Source organism: Exophiala mesophila, assembly GCF_000836275.1.
Source record: "Exophiala mesophila strain CBS 40295 unplaced genomic scaffold supercont1.3, whole genome shotgun sequence".
NCBI classification, from domain to species: domain Eukaryota; kingdom Fungi; phylum Ascomycota; class Eurotiomycetes; order Chaetothyriales; family Herpotrichiellaceae; genus Exophiala; species Exophiala mesophila.
In genome coordinates, this window is record NW_015622506.1 from 4,335,369 (window position 1) to 4,351,720 (window position 16,352).

General features: G+C 51.4%; 5 protein-coding genes across 5 annotated transcripts; 2 read left to right on the forward strand and 3 right to left on the reverse strand.

Annotated features, from left to right (window-relative positions):
• Positions 1-138: 138 nt before the first annotated feature.
• Positions 139-5,577, reverse strand: PV10_05061 (sulfite reductase (NADPH) hemoprotein, beta-component). Its single transcript, XM_016369668.1, has 2 exons — positions 5,182-5,577; positions 139-5,051 (listed from the first exon to the last, which is right to left on the reverse strand). The coding sequence occupies exons 1-2, from the start codon at positions 5,210-5,212 to the stop codon at positions 424-426; spliced, it is 4,659 nt and encodes a 1,552-aa protein (XP_016225456.1). The 5' UTR covers positions 5,213-5,577; the 3' UTR covers positions 139-423.
• A 305-nt stretch (positions 5,578-5,882) lies between these two features.
• Positions 5,883-8,167, forward strand: PV10_05062 (uncharacterized protein). Its single transcript, XM_016369669.1, has one exon. It carries the CDS (start codon positions 6,183-6,185, stop codon positions 7,272-7,274), a length of 1,092 nt encoding a protein of 363 aa, XP_016225457.1. The 5' UTR covers positions 5,883-6,182; the 3' UTR covers positions 7,275-8,167.
• On the reverse strand, positions 6,992-8,702 carry PV10_05063 (uncharacterized protein). The gene is made up of 3 exons (XM_016369670.1): positions 8,107-8,702; positions 7,755-8,034; positions 6,992-7,702 (listed from the first exon to the last, which is right to left on the reverse strand). The coding sequence occupies exons 1-3, from the start codon at positions 8,576-8,578 to the stop codon at positions 7,345-7,347; spliced, it is 1,110 nt and encodes a 369-aa protein (XP_016225458.1). The 5' UTR covers positions 8,579-8,702; the 3' UTR covers positions 6,992-7,344.
• Positions 8,703-8,978: 276 nt separating this feature from the next.
• On the forward strand, positions 8,979-13,768 carry PV10_05064 (uncharacterized protein). The gene has a single exon (XM_016369671.1). It carries the CDS (start codon positions 9,128-9,130, stop codon positions 13,409-13,411), a length of 4,284 nt encoding a protein of 1,427 aa, XP_016225459.1. The 5' UTR covers positions 8,979-9,127; the 3' UTR covers positions 13,412-13,768.
• PV10_05065 (uncharacterized protein) lies at positions 13,675-16,268 on the reverse strand. The gene has a single exon (XM_016369672.1). It carries the CDS (start codon positions 16,089-16,091, stop codon positions 13,947-13,949), a length of 2,145 nt encoding a protein of 714 aa, XP_016225460.1. The 5' UTR covers positions 16,092-16,268; the 3' UTR covers positions 13,675-13,946.
• Positions 16,269-16,352: the final 84 nt, after the last annotated feature.

A 16,352-nucleotide genomic window follows, 5' to 3' on the forward strand; every position in this document is an offset into this window, starting at 1 on the left:
CCAGCTCTGGGAAAAGGGCTATGGAGTCGCCGACTTTGTTCAAGGCTTGTGGCATGGACGCACCTGGAAGAACTGGGAGCTGAAGAAAGACCTTTAGATTACATTGTTACATCATAGAAACATGATCTCTCTATTCCTCTCCAACCAAATCTACTTGAATGTGAAAAGGGATCACACAAACGCTTGCGTGGTGCTTAGTGATAAATGTTCTTATATGTATTGACAACATTAACAGGACTCGTCTCGGTCCCGATGGCACACGCATGCATTCCCAAATTTTTATCATGCTACGCCGCTATGCAAATCTCCTGCAGGCTCATATAATCAGACATGGTCAAATTTTGTCCCGCTCACCATCCTCCTGTTCATTGTTCCTGGTGCGAGATTCATCACTGAGCGCCCCATCACACAACTGGGAGAAATCTATTCCTCATCGCTTTCCTCCTCCGCGGTTCCCTCGTGGAAAAATTTGCCTTCAGTGGTCTCATTGATCACGCCGGCGCGGATCGTCCAATCACCGAATCTCTCGCCGGCGTTGCGTTCCTTGGAATACCGACTCAACAGCCCCTTCATGATCTCGAGGATCTCGTCCTCCTTGATGCTGCTGCGATACAGCTTGTTCAGTCGCTGTCCGTGGTACCCACCGCCCAGGTACATATTGTATGCCCCGTACGCTTTGCCCACAAACGCTGCTTCTGCCAACCAAGGTCGGGCACACCCGTTAGGACATCCTGTCATTCGCATCACGATCGAATCCTGGCTGAGCCCATTCTCCTCCAACACCCCTTCGAGTTTGGTGATGAGCACCGGAAGATATCGTTCCGATTCCGCCATGGCAAGACCACAAGTCGGGAATGCCACACATGCCGAGCTTGATAGTCGCATTGCTGAGAATTGCGTGTTGTCAAGCTTGTATTGCTTCATCAGTTCAATCAGCTTCGGTTTCTCTTCATCCGTGACATTCGAAAGAATCAGGTGCTGGTTTCCCGTCAGCCGGAATTCGCCCTTGTGGACTTTGGCGATTTCCAAAAGACCGGTCCGCATGGGGAAATCCGCGGTATCTTCGATTCGACCATTCTCAATGAAAAACGTAAAATGGTTCAGCCCTTTCTCGTCTTTTTGCCAGCCAAACGTGTCGATGTTGGAATCAAACTTGAAAGGTCTCGGTGCCTCAAATTTGATCTTCAATGGGTCCAGGAGGTCTTGAACCTTGGCCTTGAACACTTCATTTCCCATGTCGTCCATTGTGTACTTGAGTCGAGCATGTTTGCGGTTCTTGCGATCACCGTGATCACGCTGCACGAGCATGATCTTCTCACACACAAGATGTGCCTTATCGGCGGCGACATATCCCATCATGTACCCAGTGCGCGGGTAGGTCTTCTTGTTATTGTGCGTGACACCCATGCCACCTCCGGCCAAGATGTTGAAGCCCTCAAGATGGTTGTCCTTGCCCCTGATGGCAATCAAGCCCACATCATGCGCGTACACGTCCGTGTCATTGTGAGGTGGGATCGCAATGGTAATCTTGAATTTTCGTGGGAGATATGTAGGGCCATACAAAGGCTCAAAATCTTGAACCGCGTCGCCAGCAACCTGAGTTTTCTCACCCGTGGCATCGTCCTTCAGCCAAATCTCGTGGTAGGCTGTTGTCGAAGGCAACAGATGATCAGATATCTTCTGGGACACCGCATACACCTCTCGATGGTATTCGGACATGGTTGGCAAGCTAGAGCACATGACGTTTCGGTTCACGTCACCACATGCTGCGATGGTCGTCATCAACGATCTGTTGATAGCCTGCATAGCCCCCTTCAACTTGGATTTGATCACTCCGTGGAACTGGAACGTTTGTCGAGTCGTCAGCTTCATGGTTTCATTTCCGTGGGCAGAGGCAATGGCATCCATTTGCTGCCATTGAAGCGGTGTGGCCACACCTCCAGCCAAGCGACATCGAATCATGAAGGAATACGCAGGCTCGAGACCCTGTGCCTTGCGTTCGTCTCGCAGATCGCGGTCATCTTGCATGTACGTGCCGTGGAACTTGGTCAGTTGTTGATCAGATGCCGAGATGGCACCAGTAGTGGTGTCAAGAAGCCCCTCGACGATGGTACCGCGTAGATAATTGGACGCGATTTTAATGTCTTCGTTCGTCAACGGGGGTGGCTCTTCCGGTAAGCCTTCCACGTTGGCCACATTGAGTGCTTGCCACAAACGTGGTTCCCATTCTTGGTATCCCGTCTGATATGTGTCTGGGTCTTGGTCATCACCAAGGCCAATAGGAGTCAAGACCTTGCCACCCAAGAAAGCCAACCGAGCATCAAGATCTTTGCCAGGCTTGTTGTAAAAGATCTTGTCTTCCTTTCGAGGCCAGTAATGGCTGTCGCCAAGTGCAAAGACAGAGAAATGGACATTGGAAAGGTCGACATCGGCAGTGTCCTTGATGGCTTCCCAGAATCCACGACCATTTTGTGGGAATTCTCCCTGACCGGCTGTGCTGGTGATGAAGACAACATTCTCCTCATTGGCAAGGTCCTCGACAGGGTAATCGTCCATGGCAAAGACCATGGTCTTCAGGCCACGGGCCTTTCCACGATTGCCAAGTCGCTTGGCCAGACTTACACCGTTGCCATTGTCGGACGCGAACAGGATGGTCAGGGGAGCACCATACAGGCCTTCCAACATCTGCTCATATGCATCCTTGGCCGTACGCTTTTGCAGCTTGCGCACCTCAGATCCATATGATTCGGAGAGGTTGGCTGCAAACTGTGGATGACGGTTCATAAGTTGTGTGAGATGATTGTCGCGCTGCAAGAATTGTTCGAGTTCTCGTTTGATTCTTTCCGAATCCAGCGAGAATGTAGGCTCGCCCTTCTCTTCATTCGACGGGTCCCATCGATAAAGAGGCCAGTAGCCCAAGTCCACAGCCTTTTTGGTCTCCTGTAAAGCTGTCAATGCCGAGTCATCCTCCTTATTGTATGGCAGATACGCGAGGACTACCGAAGGTCCATTGAATTTCTCGGCGTCGATCATTGCCTGCAACACCTGGGTATATGAGCTGTAAACGGCAACGGAGGCTACGTAAGCGTTGCCATAATTCATTGCATACAGGCCAATGTCTTTCTTCCGTCGCTGAGAATCAGCTGCCGCTCGAGTCGAATATGGTTCGGAATCAATGATCAAGAGGTTGACGTTTGCGCCGGACGCAAGCACATGGTGAACACCGGAGTTGCCGAGATCATATGCCCAGGCGTCGGAACCGATGAGCCACTGTGCCTCCTTGTAGAAAAAGGCCTTGTTGTCAAGTAGGCGGCTGGCCAATCGTGAACCGTCATTTTGCAACCGGGAGACTACCTCGGGCGCAATCTCATTGGCTTTGGACGAATCTTGAGCATTCAAAACCCATTTCGAGAGCCATTGCTTGGGGCTTTCGGTAATGAACTCCTTGCTTCGGGCAGCGACCTCGGCTTCCTTCAAAAATTCCTGGCGTTTATCGATGCGTGCGAGGAGGGAACCAAGACCATACTCAGGGGAAGCAGCCAAGGTCGCTGAGACACCTGCATTCTTCTGCTTCAGCTGATTCGCAATGTACAGTCTGGTGCTGAAGAGCTGATCAAGGATCTTGAGATAGGCATTCTCGAGCTCTGGTTGTTCGGGTTTGAAGTCGTCAACGTGCGGAGGGATTTCAGCACCAACTGAGAGATTTTGAATCAGGATTGGAGCAGATTGAGAATGGCCTCGTCGACGAGCATGCTTCCTCGGGGTTGTCGGAGGTGCCAGGTTCTGGAAAATTCCTCGCAGGGCTTGCAGAGCTGTGGCGGCATCAACCTGGCCCAATCGATATTGGACCAAGGAGACGGAGCTTCTGTCCTCACCGGTAGAATTCAAGGTTGACAACAGGTCAAGAAAGGAAGGGCCCCATTTGGTAGTCTTTCTCCTAATCTGTTCCAAGACTGCAATCTTCTTGATCGAAGAAGGGATCGCAGCTAGCAGAGTTGCGGCCGACTGCCATGGACGATACAAACGAGCGGTGATGAGGCCGACGTTGGTCAGCTCCGGAGCGACATCATCTGCATCCAAGACATCAACAAAGACACCAGTGGAGCCAAAGATGAATAGGGCTGCTTCCGCATCAGGTGGGCCAGAATACTCGATTGGTGAATAAGCACGGCCCGTACTCCGCTCAATTTTGGCCCAGATATCAGTGACATAGTTGAGAATATCAGAGGCGTTCACTGGTCTGGAAACCGGGGCGTCAACAGTAGTGGCTAGGGATGAGGGTGTTGTGCTTTCGGATGAGCTATCTCTTCGTGAAGATGATGCCGAAGAGATATCGGTAGTGTCATTGGTGGACGAGGGGGCCGTCACTGGTGAGAAAAGATTTTCGGAGGTTGTACGAGGGGGTGACTGTGCTGTTACAGTGGTGGGCAGGCCCAATTCTGACACAACGGCGGTGCGTCCACCATTTGCGTATAGTATATCGTCAGATGGACTCGAATACGTCACTGGTGTGCCCAGGGCATCTTGGAAAAGGGACTCTAGCAATTCTCGGCCCTCGGCGGCAATCGAGGAATCCTTGGACGAGTTGGTAGGGTCGAAAAAGTGAATGACACCCTTGCCACTCTTGATGGCCAAGGCATGGGCCGTCAAGGCAATGTCCTGGGCTTCTTGGAGAGTCTCTGACTGTAGAAAGGTGAAACCGGACTGGCGCACTGAACTGATATCGGAGAAGTCAGGATGTGTGGAGTCGAGAGCCACATGCAGGACCACGGGATATTGGGCAAGTTTGTATAAATGAGGAACAGCGCTCAAGAGGATGGACGAAGGAGCTGTGGCTGATACCAATTTTCCTTCCTTGAGAGCCGAATATGCAGAGAGGAGAGGGTCGGCATTTTGACGCACGACAAGGACTTCGGGGATGTTGTTGGAAACCAGATTCCTGGTCTTGGTCGCAGTGAATCGAGACAAATGGTAGGAAAATTCGGAGTCCTGGCTCAGTGAAGGCTGGACTGAAAGAATCACATCGCTCGCCAGATAAGCAAGTCTCGCCACTAAACAAGATCAGAGTCAGTAAAGGTGTGTAGGGAATCTGAGAGGAGTGGGAGCTCTTCTGCTGTGTTCTCGAAGAGAACGAATCCCCAGCGGAGGAAAGATTAGGGCGGGGAAGGGACGACCACTTACCTGCCTCGGCGGGACTTGAGATAGAACCCATGGTGGAGAGAGGAAAAGAGAACGACGACAGAGAACCACCAGGGAGAGAGAGGGAGAGAGAGACTGCGCCAACAAGAGCGCTCTGGAGGATGTGAAGCAGTCTTGCAGAGGAGAGATGAGGCAAGAAGGGAAAAAACAATTAATTAGGAAGGAATCGAGGACGACGGGGCAACGCCAGTATAAGCCGGCAAAAACGAGGGGAATGATAATAGTCCCGAGTCAAGGAATCATTAGTCTCAGGTCAAATGGTTCATGACTTGACCAATTTTTGCGGTTTATTCTGCTACAGATGCTCCGCTTTGCTCTGGATCGACTTAAACACTCGTGGTAAAGTTCCTGTAGACGCATGATTCCAGTTCGTTAACCATCGAAGCCTTAGTCAACCCTTTCTTCTCTCACCAAACCGAGCCGGTGAAATTTTTCCAATTCTCGTCATTCGCTCCAGCCGCGCTATGATTGGTTGCAAGGGCGATGGCGCCATCGATGCTCTACGGAGGACTTCCCAGCCTTTTTGCGCCGTAAGTTCGCTAACTCGAAACGATTTTCCGGAGCAGTTGCCTCCCGCCGGAAGCTAATGATTGAGCTGTAAGAAGGTGGTGTGAATATCACTTTGTGACTCTTCTCTACATGTATTTGTCCTCCCTCGGCTTGTGCCTATTTCCTCTGTAGGTCTGTCTCCATCTTGGTGTCACTTGATTCTCTCCCAGTCAGGACTCCACGCAAGCACATTCGAGAGATGCACTCCGCAGTAGTGATGGGCTTGGCAAGTCCGAGGCAATCCGCTCTTGGCATTTAGTCTTCTCTCAGCCTAGCGTCATCAAAGTGCCTCCAATCTGCCAGTTGCCAAAAAAATGTTTCCCCTCACGGCGACTTACAGCCTGAGACGTCGATACCAGAGAACAGAGTGACAATCAATCTTGTCGTTCAATCAACAACTGCCTCTGGGACAATTGCTTCGTTGCCATCTCGTAATGGCCGACGATGATGACCCAGTCGTTGCCGAGTATGACGTTTACCTCACACATCCCCCACCCTCCACCTCCGACGAGCCTTCCTCCAAACTCTGCCTTCTTCAGTATCCCGCCCACCGTAAAGCCTCAAAACCATACAATGCCGCGTTGTCACAAGCTCCCACTGCCTTGAGGCTGAAATCAAAAACAGGGTTCCTCGAAGTCGATATACCCATGATCGCCCATGATCACTACAATGAACTTACTGGCGAGAAATATGGCAAGGCTATTGCTGAGAATCGCACTCTACACACCGGAGGTACCCATGGCCTGGCCGGTGGTTTTTCTGTCAACTCTCTGCTGAGACCAGGTGACACACTCGCTCTTGATACTCCCGACTTTGTTTATCCACCCCTCGTGACTCAGACTCTTGGCGGCAAGATCGTCACCCCTTCCCCTCGAGATCCTATATATCTGCTGGGTCATTTTCGAAACAAGCAGCTTCACCTCTCCCACCTGGACAGCGTGGTGCAAATGCGCCCACAGTTACACCACATTGATGCCGAGGACGAGAACAAGCGGCGTCTGCCTTCCACTGCCAATACTGCCCCAGGCCGCACGAAGGCGGCATCCGACGGGCTCGCCAATAAGGTCGAGTCCAAGGCCATTGAGATTAAGTTGAAAGACAACAAGGATGATTCAAAAGACAGGAGCCTCAACGATAATGCCAAAATGCTCCGAGATATCCAGACAGATGAATGGCAAGAATTTTCCTGGGTGGACCAGGATGAGGAAGAGGCGCGAGACGTATTTGAATCACATCTCAACCTCTCCCCTACAAAAGTGGCTGCAGCGCCCAGGCTGAAAAGCGGAATCAGCAATGGCGACTGGCTCGATAAGATGAGCGCCCCACGTGAAGATGGGAAAAAGGGTCTCCTGGCAAAGTTACGGGGCCGCGAGAGGGAGCGTGCCAGAAGGAAAAAAGCAGAGGAGGAAAAGCGACAACGCCAGAGGGCAAACGCCACAGGACTGCAAGGGGGCATCAGTGCTACTTTAGGAGTAGACACTGACAGCGATCTGAGCAGTGCCGAGGATTCGGATGTGCCTGTTTGAATGCGTCCAGCCTGATCTGGGCAAAAGCACCGAGCACCGAGTTGCTCACTTTCCCATGCCTAGATGGACGCTATCGTCGATGTTGTCGCTGTCCGGCTTTCATGAGCAGTTGAAATGTCCTCAGGTCCTCTTTCGCATCCTTGGCCGTGGTCTTGATCTCTTTGCCACCAACGACCACGTCATACAACTCCTTCATTTCAAGTGTGTACGGATCTTCATATGTTCGCCTCACGAGAGTTTCTCGGTATGCACCATCGACATTCTCACGGATGAGCATGGTCACAGGCAGACCTTTGACATACGGGGTATCCCATGACACCTTGACCGATTTCTGGAGGCTGTAGACCTCGAGATGTGCATCGAAGCGCGGCACATTATCAATACCAGATTCATAAGTGACGGAGAAACCCGGATATCGAAACATGGCGCTAGATTTTGTTGAGCAGGGGACGAGAGCATCAAGGTCGACAGCAAACATACCTCCAAAAATTGGGGCTCATAAAGGCACCGCCTACATCTTCTGGTTGCCCGAGCGCTTCTCTCATTGCCGACAAATCATGAGATCCCAGCCCACAGAGCAGGCGCCACATCTTGGTGGTCTCAGACGTAACAGGCACACCACATTCGACAGCCAGTGCCTGATTGACAATATCATCGGCTTTCGCTTTCTTCTCCGCGATTGCTTCCGGACTAAAGTCAGTAAAGACCTTGGGAAAGGTCCCTGACTGAGAAACAAAATGGCTGTTAGGCCCAATGATGTCTACGAGAAAGGCGTCCAACGATCAGCTATGAAATGGAAAGAGCGATAAATACCATAGATAGACAAACATACCTCTAACTCGAGCATAGAGGATCTTGTCAATACCTCCAACCTCTTGCACCAAATCCACAAATGCTGTTGCAAATCGTCGCATGTAGCCTACCATGACTCTCCCTTGAGACTTTTGCTCAGCAGTAATGATAGCATCGGCATCTCTAGCACATAAAGCCATGGGCTTCTCAACGAAGACATGCTTGTCATGTTTCAAGGCCTCAATGACATGATCAGTATGGTACTCGTCCGAACTAGCGATGAAGACCAGGTCAACATCGGGGGACGCGCACAGTTCTCTCGGAGACTGTGTCACGTGCGGAACATGATTGATGACCTTCTGAGAACTATGCCGGAGCGCCTCTTGAGACACGTCACAGAGGTAGGTTATGGTAAAGTAGTCGGAGAGGAAGCCCAATGTAGCAATATGGGCAACCTGGGTGACCTCCCCAAGACCTATCAGTCCGACTCTGACGATCTTATTTGTAGACATTGTCGACCGTCAACCGCTCAGCACGTGCGTTTCCCCAAGAATTCAAGGACAGCCAAGTATCAGAATGTGCAGACCTTATGGAACTTCTCCTCAACAAGTTCTCATATGTAGTTAAGCATCGTTGGGGGAGACATGAGATCAAATATCGAGATACCAAATTGCGCACAAGAACTACATATCCAAAATTGTAGCGGTCTGACAGCATTTAATTCCGATATTGTGCCAATTGTTGAGAAGCTTGCCGTGCCTGCGCTGCGATTGGACAGAACCGGAGGTGGTCTGACAAGATCGCCTGTCCAGCCAATCACAGCTGCCAGATTGGACCCAGCTGCGCTCCTCCTGCATTTTGTCCTCGCAAAACTTTCATACCAAATCAATTCCTCAATTTCATTCATTCTCTCATTCATTCATCATCCACACCTCGAGTGTTGCTTCTATCGGGTTCCACTGTCGGACAATGCATCTCGACTAGATGTTATCATCCAAGTCCCCGAGACAGTACTTCCGAACCCATCTTGAGCTTCCTGCTTGAGGTCACCTCTCACAGCAATGCTCACACGAGCAGCTCGTCGGAGGCATGCTCTCCATCACCTCCAACGAGCAGCAGATAACATCCAATTGAAATGGCTGTGTCCTGCTCTTGCACAGCCTTACACCACATTCCCTCCATCACACCCTCGTACCTCTACGACGCGACCCTTGGCCCCCCGATCCACGAGTACGCCTTCACAGCGAACTCAGCTTCGTCATCTCGCCTCCCCAGCATCGGCCCACGAATACTTTGACACTCCTGATGATTACATTCCCTTTTCTCTCGGCAATGGAGAGCATTCGCTCCTCCACTCTGGCCCCCGGAGTCCGCTGAGTGACCTGACTCCGTTCGACGTATCCCAAATCCTCATGCTTGACAACAGTCCTGAGTTTGAGGACGAGTATGCTCTTGCAGACGACCCGACCTTGAGAAAACGAGGAAATCCCGACGAGATTGAGGCAACTCTCGATGCCTGCCTGCATGTTCAACAATGGACTCGAGCTTATACCCTCCTGTCCCAGCTGAGTGTTGTACGTCAAGATGATTACACCAGATTACGAAATGCCCACAACAAGTATCTGGCGGCCATAGTCGACGACTTGCTGCAGAACCGCAATATGGAACATCAACCGCGCATCAACAACTGGATTGAGGGCCAGATGAAGAAAGTTGGCCTGGAGCCTGATGCTCTAAGCTTAGCCTTGAGACTCAAGGTCGCCCTCGAATCATTTGAGGATCCCAATCGACTCGCCACCATCAATCGATATTGGAACTTGATCCAGGGCCACCAGCTCGAAAACGAGGTCCTGAGCATGAGAAACATTCTTGACGACAGAGATTTGGGGAGACTTTTCGAGGTTTGCTCATTTGACGTTGAGGATCTTCCACACGAGGTCTCGTCCACAATCGCCATAGGCGATGCCTCATTAAGCCCAGAATCTTACCAAGAACCGGCCTTGAAAATCCGAGAAACAGACCAGAAGGGCATGGGTCTTGCCTCCCTCAAGAAATCCCTACGCATCTTTTCCGAGCGGGTGAAGTCAGAAGATGCCGCTACTGCCGAGCAGAACATCGCAACAGAGAGACAGGCAAGATTGGAAAAAGACGCCATCGAAGCTGCTATGGGCCGGTGGAAGGCTGAATACAAACAAAGGAGAAAAATTGGTGCTGTAGGAGGTCTGGGTGTTGGCAGGCTCGGTGGACTTCTCTGGGTCTGGCATGAATCTCTGGCCAACAAGATAACCAAAGAATTGGAGCTAGTCCGACAGGCGACCGAAGCAAAAGGCATCAAGACTACTCAGCAGAATCTGCGCGCTGACTACGGCCCTTTCCTAGCATCCTTACCACCTCAGAAAATGGCCGCCATGACCGTCATCGCAATGATGCAACTTTTCAGCAGAGCAGGTGTTGCCAAGCCCATCAAATTAGTACGCCTCGTGACAAACCTGGGCCAATCGATTGAGAATGAATATGCGGCCTCGTTCATCCATGAAAAGAAAGATCAGCTCATGAAAGACTTCGAAAACGCCCCCAAAGGAGTGAGTCAGGAATGGAAAACTGACATGACAATTCACATGCACAAACGCAACGCCCATCACAGCGCAAGTCCTTTCAATTTCAAGCACAATTGGACCAAGGTGCAACATGCCAAGCTCGGTGCAATTCTGTGCGAGCTGTTGTTTGACACGGCAAAGATGGATGTCACAAGGACCGATCCTGTGACAAAGACCACAAGGACCATTTCTCAACCCGTCTTTCACCGATCCATTGGTTATCAAAATGGCAAGAAAATTGGATTGGTTTCGATCCAGGAAGACTTTCGCAATGTCCTCTTCACTCAACCCGCCGAGCACCTAATCGCCAAGCAGTTGCCCATGGTGTGCCCTCCTCGGCCATGGACCGGGTTCTACGAGGGAGGCTACGTGCATTCGATACAGCCATTCCTTCGAGTTAAGCACCATGAGACGGCACAGAAACATTATGCAAAAGCAGCAGCGGCACGGGGAGACTTGGATCAGCTCTTCGCTGGCATTGACGTGCTCGGTCGAACTGGCTGGCGCATCAACCGTAATGTCTTCAATGTCATGCTTGAAGCCTGGAACAGTGGCGAAGAAGTTGCCAATCTTCCACCCCTCAACAAAGTATTCCCCGAGATCGAACGTCCCGAAAAGGACGCCAGCCCCAAGGATCGTTGGTTGTGGTTCAGCAAAATGCGTGGTATAGAGAACGAGAAAAGTGGCCTTCATTCAGAGCGTTGCTTCCAGAACTTTCAGATGGAAATTGCCAAGGCATTTTTGGACGAAACCTTTTATTTGCCACACAATGTGGACTTTCGCGGTCGCGCATACCCAATTCCACCGTACCTGAATCAGATGGGCGCCGATAATTGCCGGGGATTGCTTCTTTTCGACCGTGGTCGACAACTAGGCCCAGATGGTCTCCGCTGGTTGAAGATCCATCTTGCCAATGTCTATGGGTACGATAAGGCGAATCTAGACGAACGAGCTGCCTTTTTAACGGAGCACTTGGATGACGTGTACGACTCTGTTCGCAATCCACTCGATGGCAAGCGGTGGTGGCTGACAGCGGAAGACCCCTGGCAATGCTTGGCAACATGCTTTGAGCTTGTCGGCGCTCTCGAATCTCCTGACCCTGCTGCGTTTGTTTCAAGGCTGCCGGTGCATCAGGATGGCTCTTGCAATGGTTTGCAACATTATGCTGCACTTGGCGGAGATATTGCGGGCGCTAAGCAAGTCAACCTCGAACCGGGCGATCGGCCGTCCGACGTCTACACGGGTGTTTGCGAACTGGTCAAGGCCAGCATCAAGGAAGATATCGAGAAGGGTGACCCCGTTGCCAAACTGCTCGACGGAAGGGTAACCAGGAAAGTTGTCAAGCAGACAGTCATGACCAACGTTTACGGCGTCACATTCCTGGGGGCTATGCGACAGGTGCGAAAACAGGTTGAGGCTTTAATGCCTGACCTCGAAGCCGCCCAAGTGTCTGGCAGAGCGGCCAACTATATCGCTAAAAAGATCTTTCATGGTCTTGGGACGCTGTTCTCCGGCGCTCATCACATTCAGTACTGGCTCGGCGATTGTGCCAATCGTATCAGTTCATCAATCTCGCCCGCACAATTAGAAAAGATTTACGCCCAAGCCTACGGGCCTGGCAAGACGACAGTGGAGAAGAGTACAAATCGAAGCAAAAAGGGCTCCAAAGTCATACTAGAGTCTGGGGTCTTCCGATCTAGCGTCATTTGGACCACTCCCCTGAAGCTCCCCGTCGTCCAGCCTTACAGAATGGTCAAAGGACAATCCATTCAGACCGCCCTCCAAAACATCACGCTCAATCAGCCTAGCGTGGCGGACGCGGTGAACAAGCGCAAGCAACTGCAAGCATTTCCCCCCAATTTTGTTCATTCCTTGGACGCTACACATATGGTTCTTTCAGCATTGAAAGCCGAGGAATTGGGCATTAGCTTCTCTGCTGTTCATGACAGTTTTTGGACGCACGCTGCCGATGTCAACACGCTCAATACGCTCCTCCGCGAAGCATTCATTCGAATGCACAGTGAAGATATCATTGGGCGGCTTTCGGCGGAGTTTCAAATGCGGTATCAAGGCCATTACTATCTTGCGTTCGTCAAGAAATCTCATCCGTTGTCCAAGGCAATTGGCGGCTATCGTCGAGAAATGACCAGTAAAGGCGAACTACCAACTGGGGGAGGTTCGAAAAAGCTCGCCGAAAAACGACATGCGGAGTTGGTACGAGAAGTGCGAAAGCAAAAGCTTATGGCAAGCGAAGATCCAAAAGAAAGGGCAGAAGGTGAAGCCATGGTGACTGCAGCAACCCTTTTCGAACAGTACGATGGAGAAGACAGTTTATTCCATCGTGATTCCCTCGGAGCATCTGCAGTGGGGGCAATTCCGGAGGCAGCCGAGGAGGCAGGAATTGAGGAAGCGATGCAATCGGATTTAGACATGAGCGCAGTCGTCGAAGAAGACGACGACGACCTAGCCAATCCACTTTCCTCTTTTAAGAGTTCTGGCGCCAGCTATGACGGGGCTCATGATCTCGACAACCCAGATCTGGCTTTGTCATTCAATGGCCCAGACGCCAGACTGGGTCGAGTTCATGCCAAAGCTGCAGTCCACGTTGGCGACAAGCCACCAACGTCAAACTCGAAGAACATGACGACACACACGTGGCTTTGGTTGCCGTTGACATTCAGACCTGTCCCCAAAAAGGGAGACTTTGATGTCAACCGACTGCGAGAGAGCACATATTTCTTTTCATGATGTATTATGGAGAACAGGTTTTGACCAAAAAGAGATGGGTTAATCAATTAGCATTTGCGTTGGCGCAGCATGTGAGCGAATTGTGATCGAGTATTTACCTCGATTGGTCCCGGTGAGGAAGGATCAGCATCTCTTCCGAGATTTGTACCAATACATAGGGCGGGATGAGAGTCCAACGGAGAAAGGAGGAGACGGACGAAGCGACGACAGGTGATGGAGAGTGATGTGTACCATGTTGATCGAGGACCAAACCAGGCTCTATCGCGACTTTGCTAGGACCTGAGTCTGGTGCTTCAGGTCGTTTGTATAGATATAGATATCTATGTATATATACACCAGATACACTCAAAGACAAATCATCTCAAAACAACTTCTCATGACCAGGTTTTTTATGTCGATGTGTTGAAGAACTGACTAAGTAACAAGTCAGGTCAGGGACGGGCGTAATACCGGCGAGAAGTACGCCCTGAAAATCACCAGACTATCACACGATGCCATTGCATTCCCTACCCTACCCTATCCTACCTTTTTCATTCTAAGGAGAAGCCAACAACAAAGCCACACACTCATCCCCTTTTTCAAGATATCCTTCCCGCAACGGAAGCTGAAGCAAAGCATTCGCAGAAGCCAGACTCGCCACACGACTACTACGCTGCATGCCCGTCGACGAAGCCACCAGACGACCTTGCTGCTGACCGGACCCTGTTCCAACAAACCGTACTCTGACTCGATGGTATTCCACTCTCGTCGGATCGCATCTGATACGTGAATCGACCGTCACTGTAACTCTTTCCAACCCCTTGGCTGCGATAGAGCCGCCGCCATATCCGCCTATGTGCTGGATACATGGCAAGAGGAATAAATTCGCTGTTACAAGTGCGGAGGCGGGGTTTCCTGGTAGACCGAATAGGAGACGTGATTCGCGAGAGGACGTCAATGCGGAGGAGGGTTTGAATGGAATAGAAGCAAACGTCGTTGGTTTTCCTGGTTTCATGCTAACGCGTCCAAAGTGGACGGTTCCGCCGAGTGAGCGTTCGACTGTGGGTTTGAGGAGGTCGAGTTCGCCCATGCTGACTCCACCCGTGGTGACGATGATGTCGAGATCATGATCGCGGTATCCGGCGCGAAGTGCTTCTTCCAATGCCGTGTTGGGTGTGTCGCGTGCGATTCCGAGGTCGACTACTGCGCCAGTGACGGGCCATTGGCCTACTAGTGTCAACAAGGATGGTCGGTTGGAGTCGCGGATCATGCCGTTGGTTAGGGGTTGGCTTTTGGTAGTAGTGTTGGAGACGTCTGTGACCTCGTCACCTGTACTGAGGATGCCGATGCGGGCTTTGCGGTAGACTGGGACTTGTGCAATGCCCGCTGCGGCAAGGACGCCGACTTCGCCGCCGAATCTGCTGATGGATGTGCCTTTGGTTAGAACCACTTCTGACAGTTGGATGTCGGAGCCGGGCTCGCGGATGTTCTCGCCAATGGCTAGCTCGGAAGTTAGGATCTCCACCGTTGCTTCTTCACTTTGATCGTCCGTTAGGCTTGCAATCGTGGTGTCTTCGACCATGACGACCGCGTTGGCGTTTTCCGGAAGAGGTGCTCCCGTAGTGATACGAGCGATTTGTCCTGGTTGTAATGGCGGTGGTAGAGATGCCGCTTGTGCGTGAGACACTGAGGCGACGGGGAAGACACCTTTGATGGAGGTCACGGCGCTGGTTGAAGAGGTTTGGTCTGATTCAGATGGGACAATCACCGCGTATCCATCTACGATGCTGGCGCGGTAGGCGGGCACGGCTTCGGCGGCTTTGATGTCTTCGGCCAAGACGTAACCTACCAAATCTGGTGACACGTCTCGAATCTCAACAATGGGAGATGGTGATTGTTCAATGATCTTGGCCACGGCTTCTTCGACACTGAGCATGGGATATGGAGAGCTTCGAGCACGTGCTGTGGCACCTAGACGAGGATCATTGGATTGATGAGGTCGTTGTGAGGGATCAGTGTGGGCTTTAGGCACTTTATGTCCTCCATGTCCATGTCCATGGTCGTGATCGTGATGATGATGGTGATGAGAATGGCTGTGAGAACCTCCTCCAACTGCAGGCTTTGCTGTCGAACTGGAAACTCCAGCATCTTTCTCCAGTTTGCTGACTCCGCCGGCATGGGCTTGTCTAGAATCCTCTCCTGCAGCCTGCATACAAGCATGAGGTAACAATTTGAGAATGGCCTGCAAATTCTCCTTAGCACCTTTGGGCGATCCAGGCAAGGTGACAATGATGGATTTATTTCTGACGCCGGCCACGGGACGAGACATCATAGCAAAAGGCGTGACTTGAAACGAAGCCGCCAACATGCCGTGCACGATACCTGGAGCGTGGCGATGAATCAGTGGGCTGATGGCTTCGGGGGTGAAATCACGACGGGCGAAACCAGTTCCTCCGGTGGTGACGATGAGGTTAATCGGTCCAGAAGCTTGACTCTCGCCGTCACTCCAAGATCGAACGGCCCGTTGAATTTCGAGAACATCATCCTTGACGATTTCGATGATAGGTTCTTCCCAACGACCGGCACCATCGACTGAAAACGTCTCTGTCAGTGCTGATCCGGCCTTGTCAGTTGATGGATCTGCAAAGGCAGTGTCTGAAACTATCAGAATGGCCGGTCGAAGAGGTGGTGCTTGGCTCATGGCTGTATCACGTGGGATTGACTGGTTATCCAATTGATTACTTTGGTTGTTGAGAGTTGCAAAGAGCTCGCCGTGGTCAAGCAAGCTGGAGCCGAATCAAGCGAAAGCTCTGTATTATCGAGTTAGCCCTAGAGCGAAACAATGTGTAGCCGTCACCACCTTATGCGCAATTAATGGTGATTGCTGAGGATGGAGCTGCGGATATGAATGGAGGTTGAAAGATGATGCAAGTGGATTCCTCAAAGTGGAGACTCTTGGCGT

What these genes read in the sequence shown, in the direction of transcription:
- PV10_05063 (XM_016369670.1), bottom strand. Translation starts at nt 8,578, where the DNA reads ATGTCTACAAATAAGATCGTCAGAGTCGGACTGATAGGTCTTGGGGAG. An exon ending in CCTCTATGCTCGAGTTAGAG is followed by an intron (nt 8,035 to 8,106) that starts GTATGTTTGTCT and finishes CCTTTCTCGTAG; the next exon opens with ACATCATTGGGCCTAACAGC. An exon ending in ATGAGCCCCAATTTTTGGAG is followed by an intron (nt 7,703 to 7,754) that starts GTATGTTTGCTG and finishes AACAAAATCTAG; the next exon opens with CGCCATGTTTCGATATCCGG.
- PV10_05065 (XM_016369672.1), bottom strand. Translation starts at nt 16,091, where the DNA reads ATGAGCCAAGCACCACCTCTTCGACCGGCCATTCTGATAGTTTCAGAC.
- PV10_05061 (XM_016369668.1), bottom strand. Translation starts at nt 5,212, where the DNA reads ATGGGTTCTATCTCAAGTCCCGCCGAGGCAG. An exon ending in CTCAAGTCCCGCCGAGGCAG is followed by an intron (nt 5,052 to 5,181) that starts GTAAGTGGTCGT and finishes GATCTTGTTTAG; the next exon opens with TGGCGAGACTTGCTTATCTG.
- PV10_05062 (XM_016369669.1), top strand. Translation starts at nt 6,183, where the DNA reads ATGGCCGACGATGATGACCCAGTCGTTGCCGAGTATGACGTTTACCTC.
- PV10_05064 (XM_016369671.1), top strand. Translation starts at nt 9,128, where the DNA reads ATGCTCACACGAGCAGCTCGTCGGAGGCATGCTCTCCATCACCTCCAA.